General features: G+C 49.8%; 1 protein-coding gene and 1 pseudogene across 1 annotated transcript; both read right to left on the reverse strand.

The window, feature by feature from the left end:
• LOC105991121 (endogenous retrovirus group K member 8 Pol protein-like) lies at positions 1-2,595 on the reverse strand. Its single transcript, XM_013023701.1, has 2 exons — positions 1,726-2,595; positions 1-1,473 (listed from the first exon to the last, which is right to left on the reverse strand). Exons 1-2 carry the CDS (start codon positions 2,304-2,306, stop codon positions 1,002-1,004), a joined length of 1,053 nt encoding a protein of 350 aa, XP_012879155.1. The 5' UTR covers positions 2,307-2,595; the 3' UTR covers positions 1-1,001.
• An 80-nt stretch (positions 2,596-2,675) lies between these two features.
• On the reverse strand, positions 2,676-8,899 carry LOC105991059 (annotated as a pseudogene).
• Positions 8,900-9,521: the final 622 nt, after the last annotated feature.

A 9,521-nucleotide genomic window follows, 5' to 3' on the forward strand; every position in this document is an offset into this window, starting at 1 on the left:
CAATTTTGGGTTTTGTTGGCATCTGAGGCATTGAGGGCTGTGTAAGCCCCCAGTATTAAGTTAAAAAGCCTATCCTTTGTACGGGGCTGGTCAGTGGCTGGGGTTGGCAATGCTGGGGTTAGTAAAGGGGAGGGTGAAGATAACTCTGTATTAGGCGGTTTTGGGGTTTTAGCATTGACTCTTAAAGTTTTGGGTCTTGTTGATTAGCGAAAACTAGATTTGGCCCAATAGTTGTGGAAAGGGGTTCCATTTGTAGCCGAATGGTAAAAGTTGTAGCTGGGTCATACCCAGTTCGGTAAAGGCGAAGTCCCCAAGAGAGGCCTTGTATCCACTTAGTTAAGTCAATTGACTTTGCCTGTTGTGTGAAGCTGATTTTTAGCCCGTTACACCGGCCACCCGGTGTTGCCCAAAGTCGACCGGGCCATTTTTTGGAGTCATAGCAAGGCCCACAAGCCCCGTGTCTGGAGCAAGTGCCAGTTCCCTGCATGCTTCTATTCCAGGCCTCAACCTTTATAAGGTCCTTAACGGGAGGGGACCACCAAACTGATCCAGTGCTTTCACACCCCCAGGCAGCACAATAACCGTCCCCTGGTCCGCCACATTTTTTAAGTTGGGATTTGGATCGACTATGGCCAGGGCAGACATAAAATTGTTGGTTTCTAGTACTATGTCTTTGTCCTGGGCTAGCACAACCATACCCAGGGAAAGGTTCCTGATCGGAAGGGTCCCAATCTCCCCCTACAATATCACAAAGATCTACAAACAAGTCTGGGAACCAGGCTTTTGGTGGGTAAAGCGCAGAAGAGGTGGCATTGGCGACTTCTCCAGTGTTGGGGTTTACAATTGACCATGTCTGTTTAACAGGCACATGGGAGCTAGTCGCGGTAACAACTGGCATCAGCAGGGTCCAGAAGATCAGGCGGGCAGGCAAAGGGGAGGTCATCTTTTATGGTAGGATCTGAAAAGAAAGAGAAATCTTGTCTCAGGTTGTAGGCCTGGACCTACTTAGCATTATTTTTATTGGCATTATTGCCTGAATCATTGATGTTGGTATATGGTTTAACTAATCTTTCGGGTAGCCATCTGGCTCCATTTTCCCTGGAATCATAGATGCATGCAGACCCTTTTCCCCAAATAATAATTGGGTCAGGCCCCTCCCATTTTCCCGTAATGGGATCCCTCCAAAGGGCCTGGGCAAACCCTTGTTGAGTTTTTGGGTGCCAATGTCTTTCAGCAGCAGACCTTCCAAAGGCATCCAGTGTCAAGAAATTTAAAACAAAAAGAGCATGAGAAAGTAAGGCCTTTTGATTTCCTTTAAAAGGAAACAAAGTTTCTTGTGAGCGTAGTTTATGTGAGGTGTTTTTAAGCGTTTGATTGGCTCTTCCCACAGTGCCTTGGCCTCGTGGGTTATAAGGTATCCCTGTAACATGTTCGATTCCTAGTTGTAAGCAAAATTGTTTAAATTTATTACTGGTGCCGGGCGCTGGTGGCTCACGCCTGTAATCCTAGCTACTCAGGAGGCTGAGATCTGAGGATCGCGGTTCAAAGCCAGCCCGGGCAGGAAAGACCGTGAGACTCCTATCTCCAATAAACCACCAGAAAACCGGAAGTGGCGCTGTAGCTCAAGTGGTAGAGCGCTCACCTTGAGCTGAAGAGTTGAGGGACAGTGCCCAGGCCCAGAGTTCAAGCCCCACGACCGACCAAAAAAAAAAAAATTTATTACTGGTGTACCCCGGGCCATTATCGGTTTTTATGCTCTTTGGCTGGCCCAATACTGTAAATGTATATAACATATGATTAATAACATCGTTGGTGGCTTCCCCACTATGGACGGAGGCACAAATAAACTCACTAAAGGAGTCTATAGTAACATGTATAAATTTTAGGTTACCAAAAGAGGGAACATGGGTAATATCCATTTGCCACAGTTGTCCAGGTGTGAGCCCCCTAGGGTTTACTCCATAATGGGGTTCAGGTAGAAGCATTAGGCAGTTTTTACAGTTTTTTACAATTTCTCTAGCCTGTTCTCTGGTAATTAGGAACCTTTGTCTCAAAGTCTGAGCATTAAGATGATGAAGGCCATGAGCCTCACACGCAGCTGCTACCTGGCTAGATTCTAGATGAGAAATTAAAACAGAACGTGTGGCCAAATCGGCGAGTTCATTTTCTTGAGCTAGAGGTCCTGGCAAACCGGTGTGAGCACGAATGTGGCCCACATAGAAAGGTGCCGACCTCTGTCGAATCAGCTTTTGTAAATCAGAAAACATTTGAAAAGTAGGAGTAGTAGGTTGAATTATGGGAACCATCTCCAAGGTTTGTAAGGCCCCAACCACATACTTGCTATCTGAATATAAATTGAAAGGGCTATTTTTATATTTATTAAAAATGGTAACAGCAGCAAACAATTCTACCAGCTGTGCTGATTTAAAGCAGGTTTCTATAACATGTTGTTGTTTGTTAAGAACATAAGCAGCTCTGCCATTTTTTGACCCATCAATAAAAATGGTAGGGGCAGTTGGAATGGGGTTTTCCTGGGTGTTTTTAAGAAATACAAAGGGGGTAAGGGAGAAAAACTGAAGAAGCTTATTACTTGGCATCTGTTTATCAAATTCTCCAGAATAGGAGCAAATAAGAACAGCCCAATCAGGGTCACAGGTACACAACCATTTGATTAGCTAGTATGACATAATAACAAAGTTAGGGTCTCTTCCACAATAGCGTGTGGATATATTTATCCCTCTCGTAACTACTTGGCAAACCAGGGAAGGATAGGTGGGAAGAATTTTTCTTTTAGCTACGGGGAGGTGTACCCAAAGTAAGGGTACCAGATCCTGCCAAAGTAGGCCGGTAGGCGCACACTCTGTGGAAAAGATGACTAGATATAGGGGCGCGTCTGGGTTGAAGTATCCCGTGTGTTGTTGAGCTATGGCTAATTCAACCTTAATTAGCGCTTTCTCTGCCTCCTTAGTAAGATGTCTAGGGGGGAGGGGATCAGGGTCTCCTCTAAGGAGATCCTCAAGGGGGCGCAGGTCTCCTTTTGTTAATTTTAAATATGGTGCAACCAATTAATGTCTCCCAAAAGTTTTTGATAATCATTAAGGTATTGAAGAGTGTCTCTCTTAATTTGGATCTTTTGTGTATATAAAAGGTCCGGACATAACTCAAATCCTAGAAATAAAAAGGGAGATTGAGCCTGAATTTTGTCTGGGGCTATGGAAAATCCTCTAAAAGGGCTTTAACAATTATTTGAGCAACTCTTTGTGTCTCATCCTCAGTTTTTCCAGCTTATCAGCAAATCATCCATATAATGTATAATATAAACTGGGAAATTGAATCCTAACTGGGTCCATGGATTGAGCTACATGCTTTTGGCATAAGGTGGGCGAATTGGCCATGCCCACTACCTTCCAATGAAATCGGGGGTCGGGGCCAATATGGTTTACAACGGGTATGGAGAAGGCAAATCGTTTACAATCCATCGGGTGTAGGGGAATAGAAAAAAAGCAATCCTTAATATCTATAACAATTTTAAAATATTTTTTAGGAATGGCTACAGGGGAAGGCAGTCCGGGCTGTAATGCCCCCATGGGAACCATTGTCTTATTTACTTCTCTAAGGTCCTGTAACAACCTCCATTTGCCAGTTTTTTTCTTTATTACAAAAATAGGGGTGTTCCAGGGGGAGGTGGAAGGTTCAAGGTGTCCTTGTTCTAATTGTTCCTGCCCCAACTGAAGGGCAGCCTGAACCTTTTCTGAAGGCATGGACCACTGTTCTATCCAAACCGGCTCATCAGACTTCCAAGTTATTTTATCGGCTTGGTGTGCAGGAGCAGCAGTGGTCCTTAGGAAAAAAGGTCCGTCCCTAATCCCCCTCTGTCTAATTTAGGGACGGGTATGATGGGCTGGGTACATCCTTGTTCATGTTTTCCCAATCCTTTGCCTGGCAGAAAACCAGTTTTTAACATCATTTGAGTTACCTTATCATTGGGGCTCATCATAATGACCCCCATCTGGGTCATAATGTCTCTTCCCCACAGGTTAACTGGCAGTCCTTCAACCACGAAAGGCCTCACTGTTCCCGAGTTTCCTTCTGGGTCTGTCCACTTGAGCAGCTTAGAGCTTTGTAAGGTGTTTTGAATTTGACCTATGCCCTTTAGGTGAGTGACTGTGGGCTCCAGTGGCCAGGGTTTAGGCCAATATTGTTTTGCTATGACTGTGGCGTCAGCGCCAGTGTCCAAAAGGCCTAGAAATTGTGGGTCAGCTCTCCGTGAGTTGTTGGACCCAGAAACTATCTGAGGATCCTGGTTTTGAGGACCCACGGACAGGGTTTTTGTGAGAGAATGGTCCCATGAGCAGCAAGGGGAGGGCCTGAGCGATGCGCCGTCCGAGTGGGACAGAGGCCAAAATCTTTATCTCTCCCTGGTAATCAGAATCAACTATGGTGGGGGTTATGGACAGTCCCTGAAATGAGCTAGAGGCTCGAGGATAAGGAAAAACATTCCTGGCGGGGGGGGGGGGCTGTGTCTATTATGGTTGTGCCCTCTTCAGGGGTTATAACTCGGGTGGTGGAGGAACAGAGGTCCAGTCCTGCGCTTCCTGGTGTGGCTCTAAATAGGTCTGCGGAGGTTGAGTTAAGGGTGTTTGAAGCTGAGGGGTGTTTTGGCCCTGACTGATGTTGAAAGGATTGTTGGAAATCATCTGAAGCGGGGTTTGTGACTGGGTAGGGCCCGCGGCCCGTTTCCCTGGACCGCAGACAACGGTTGGCCATTAATATCTGTCTTAGAGCGGCATTCTCGGACCCAATGCCATCCTTTTTTACATCTAGGGCAGGGTCCTGGGGGCGGTCTTATTGCCGGAGGCCTTGGTGGGTATTTGAAACATGGCGCCAATTGCCAACATGGTCTTGGAGATTTTAGAGAATCGACATCATTACAGAGTTTAATCATGCCATTTAAATCTAAATTTTTTGTTTTACCCCGCAAAGCGGCTTTACAGGCACTATTAGCATTTTCTATAGCCAATTGTTTTATTAGTATATTATCTGTACTGTCATCTCCCAAAATTCTCTCAGCTGCTTCTAACAGTCTGGCAACAAATTGGGCATAAGGCTCATTAGGACCCTGAAGGATCGTGGATAGAGAGGTTGTGGCCGTCCCGGTGGAGGGCACGGCCCGCCAGGCTGCCATGGCTGCTTGGGACGTCTGTGTAAGGAGTCCCCTTGGAAGCTTTCATTGCCTTTCTTCTGTAGCAAATTTGCCCCTTCCGGTAATTTTATCAGAGGACCATGTGGCCATTTGAGGACTCCTTTTATTTAAAACAGCCTGCATCTCAGCCCTGTCTATAACCTCAGCCTTCCAGGTTAGGAACTGGCTTCTAGTCAGGACCGACTGAACCACTTTAACCCACTTGTGAGGCTGCCTCCTTGGCCCAGTCCTTCAAGTATAGAAAGGGTAAAGAGTGCATTAATACCATAATTTTTAACTGCTGAATGTAAGTCTTTTAAGTGTTTAAGTTTTAATTTTTTGTATATGATCTGGCCCACATTCTCTCTCTCTCGTTCCTCCTCTCGTTCCTCCCCCTCTCCTTCAGAGGCCGAGGTCCCTTGGTCAACATCTTCATCATTTGAATTATCACCCTGGGTGGTGTCTGCCTGGTTTCCAGTGTCTTGGGCCTGGGTACCAGAGCGGGTTATTACTGGAAAAGAGAGCGACACCGAAGTTGTCGTCTTATTATTCTTATTTATTTTTGGCCTTGCCCGTGTTTTTGGCAAGGGACCCACGTGGGGCAAAGCAAGGCCGGCCAGCTTCCCCTGTAAGGTCAACCTGTAATTCCTGTATTTGTTGGGTGAGGTCTCTCAATTCTTTTTTTACAGAAAGGACATCTTTTAGAGTGGAGACCTGTCTTAAAAGGGATTCTTTAGTTTTTTTTTTTTTTTTTTGTCGGTCATGGGGCTTGAACTCTGGGCCTGGGCGCTGTCCTTCAGCTCAAGGCGAGCGCTCTACCACTTGAGCTACAGCGCCACTTCCGGTTTTCTGGTGGTTTATTGGAGATAGGAGTCTCACGGTCTTTCCTGCCCGGGCTGGCTTTGAACCACAATCCTCAGATCTCAGCCTCCTGAGTAGCTGGGATTACAGGCGTGAGCCACCAGCGCCCGGCCGATTCTTTAGTTTTTAGGAGTCCTTCTACCCCTGAGACTGAATCGTTTGGGGGGACGCTTGGGGCGCTGGGGGGACATGGTCCATACGGGGGTGGAGAGGGCCAGTGGAGTTGTCTTGTATGCCCCCGATCTGCTACCAAAATTTGGGGCTGATATTGAGGACGGGGCCCATATTTTTCCTCATCATATTTAGCTGCCTCCTCCTCGAGGTCAGCTTGTTGTGAGGGATTGAGCCAGTCATCGTCAGAGACATCTTGATGGATTACAGGATATGTGGCCTTTTGTATTTTTAAGGATTTATTTAAAGGGGGTGGCCTCAATAAGGGGGGGGCAATTTAGTGGGGATAGGCTCATCAATAGGGGCCGGAGAGGGCAAAGCCGCGCCGGTGGCAGCCTCGTCATTTCTTAGAGGGGCGGTTGGCGAACTGACCTTAGAGCAAGATTCATGTTTTGCCGAGGAACAAGTAAGGAGGTCTTCCGCAAGGGCTAAAAGATGGGAAAATCGTCCATCTCCCTCCACATCTTTTAAGATGTCCCTAATGACTCCATAAAAACTAAAAAAGGCTTCGGGAACTTCTTCTCCGTCCCTGAGGATTTTGTTAATGTCCTTTCCTACCTTATTCCAGGTAAGAGGGTGAATTCCTGGGCCATGTAATACTAACCATGGACATTTTTCCTCCACAAAACAAAAAAAAAAAAATATGCAAGTCCTTTTTCTTTACTCTAATTCCTCTCTCCCTAAGATTACTTTTCATTTCCTTAATAAAAAGTCCTTCCTTAGACAGATTCTTGCCCATGGTTGATGGGACAGCAAAACTTACCTCAAGACCTTTCCGGGGTGCACGAGCGATGCGGTCCGGACGTCTCTACCTCGTGTGTCCAGGAGCTCCGTACTTGTCCGCTGTCCGGCAGGTCACCGCGCCTCGGGCCCCACATTGGGCGCCACTTGACCCGTCCAGCAGGTCAGGTAATTTGGTGGGACCCGAGGGGGCACCTCCTAAAAGAACCAATGGGTGGAGAGAAGAAGGAGACCAAGCGCATGAAGAAAGACAAAGTCAGTCTGAGTCCCGTCAAGGTCTCATTTATTGGCAAAGAGGCTTTTGCTTTTATAAGAGTAGAAGGGGAAATACTGTGGGGAAGGGCAGGGTAGATGGAAAATTTTAATAATGGGGTTAGGGTAAAGTCTTTTTGGTCCAACGGTTCTTACAACAGACCGGCCCAGCCTGTTCCAGGAACTTAATCTAAACGTACCTCATGTGGTATTTCCGAGAATGATTGTTTGTCAGAGTTTACGCAGGTGTCTGTAAAAGGTCAGAGCATTCTCAGGCAGGTTTTAGGTCTCCAACAGGGGTCAGGGCCTCATTACCGGCATCTCCTGGCCCTGGCCGGGAGGATTTCAGCAACTGCCGCCCTGGGCCCCCCAGGTTCCCAGCCACCCCCAAAACGGCTGTGGTTGCCACCCAGCCAGGCCCCTGCGATCAGGGCCAGGCCACCGCTGGCTGGGGGTGGGGGAGACTCCCTTCTGTGGCTGGCCCCCGACGCCCCTGGATGAAGGCCACCCGGCCACCCCGGAGAGACGGGGCTCACAGAGGCCCAGCCGCAGGTGCCAGCCCTGCACCCACACCCACACCCCCTCCACGCCCCACACCCGTCCCGTCCACCCACAAGCCCTGAGCCCCCCGACCGATTCGTGGTGGAAGGCCGGGGACTGGTTTTCCTCCCCTTCAAATTCGTGTCTGTTGGGTTTTGGACACAGACCGTGTGTCGCTGCATCAGCAAGGATGGGGGGGCAAGGGGGGCCAAGCTGAGCGAGACCTCCCTGGGGCCCCGCGGCCGTCGGGGGTTCCTCGCGGGCACTGGCAGGAGGCCGAGCGGACCTCCTTACCAACAGGTGCTTTGGAGGCCCTGGGGGAAGTGGGGCCAGGGAGGAAGGGGCCTGGAAGTCCCAAAGGACAGCTGTGTGGGCCTGGGCGCTGTCCCTCAGCTCAAGGCGGGCGCTCTACCACTTCCGGCTCTTTCTATTTATGTGGTGCTGAGGAATCGAACCCAGGGCCTCGTGCATGTGAGGCGAGCGCTCTACCACTGAGCCACCTTCCCAGTCACCTTTTCTCTCTTAAATGACAAAGAGCCAGGCATCTCGGTGACTGACCCCTGTCATCCCACCACTCAGGAGGCTGAGATCTGAGGACCGCGGCTCAAAGCCAACCTGGGCAGGAAAGTCCTGAGGCTCTGATCTCCCATGAACCACCAGAAAACCAGAAGTGGCTCTGTGGCTCAAGCGGTAGAGCGCCAGCCTTGAGTGAAAAAAGTTCAGGGACAACTGGTACACACACACACACACACACACACACACACCGACGCAACCCACTCTGTCATCCTGGAAACAGCTCCGGTTCATTTCCTGCTTTCCCAGGCTCTGTGTGAGCGTGTGTATGTGCTGAAGGTGTGTAAGGTCGTGTGTGTGTGTGTGGAGTCCAGTTTCAGTCCTGTGGTGACAATGGAGGAATATTTCCCAACACTAGTGGGCTTTGGAAGGTTGTGTGGTTTGCTCTTCTTCACAGGGCACAGGCTGGGATGAGCGGACCTTACTTCTAGAACAGTCCCGGCGCCTTGTGCTCGCCGCACCCGGCATCCGAGGTGGCGTGGTGGGGCTGCGTCCCGTGCTGAGACAAACCTCCTTCTTCCTCTCAGAGGAAGACGCCAGTGGGAACAGATCCGGGCGCCAGTGGCCCGCGCCTGCCATCCCAGCCACTCAGGAGGCTGAGGGCTGAGGATGGAGGTTCAAAGCCAGCCCAGGCAGGAATGATGTGAGAGTTTATCTTCAGTGAACCACCAAAAAGCTGGAAGTGAAGCTGTGGCTCAAGTGGTAGAGCACCAACCCTGAGCAAACCAAAAAAGCTCAGGGACAGCGCTCAGGCCCTGAGCTCAAGTCCCAGGACACTCTACCTCTCTCTGTCTCTCTGTCTCTGTCTCTCCCTCGCTCTCTCTCTCCCTCTCTCTCTCACACACACACACACAGACTTGATTATTTTTGATCTAGCTCCCTGTGGAAGTGGAACGGACCTCTGTTGCGTCTGGAGGTGCAGTCGGTGGGGCTCTGAGAGCAGGCCTGCCGGAGGTGGGGCTCTGAGAGCAGGCCTGCCGGAGGTGGGGCTCTGAGAGCAGGCCTGCCGGAGGTGGGGCTCTGAGAGCAGGCCTGCCGCTTGCTTCTGGACCTTTCCTTCCACAGAGCACACCACAAGGCAGGCCGGGCCACCCCTGGGTGGCTGTTTACCTGGCTAAATTTAAACACCCACCCTGTGCGGCCTGGCCTGACCCCGGGCCGGCGGCTGCCTGGGCTCGGCTCCCGCCCCCCTGCCCACCCG

This window comes from Dipodomys ordii, unplaced genomic scaffold, assembly GCF_000151885.1.
Source record: "Dipodomys ordii isolate 6190 unplaced genomic scaffold, Dord_2.0 Scaffold69, whole genome shotgun sequence".
Lineage (NCBI taxonomy): Eukaryota > Metazoa > Chordata > Mammalia > Rodentia > Heteromyidae > Dipodomys > Dipodomys ordii.

What these genes read in the sequence shown, in the direction of transcription:
- LOC105991121 (XM_013023701.1), bottom strand. Translation starts at nt 2,306, where the DNA reads ATGGTTCCCATAATTCAACCTACTACTCCTACTTTTCAAATGTTTTCT. An exon ending in GATAATGGCCCGGGGTACAC is followed by an intron (nt 1,474 to 1,725) that starts CAGTAATAAATT and finishes AGCGCCCGGCAC; the next exon opens with CAGTAATAAATTTAAACAAT.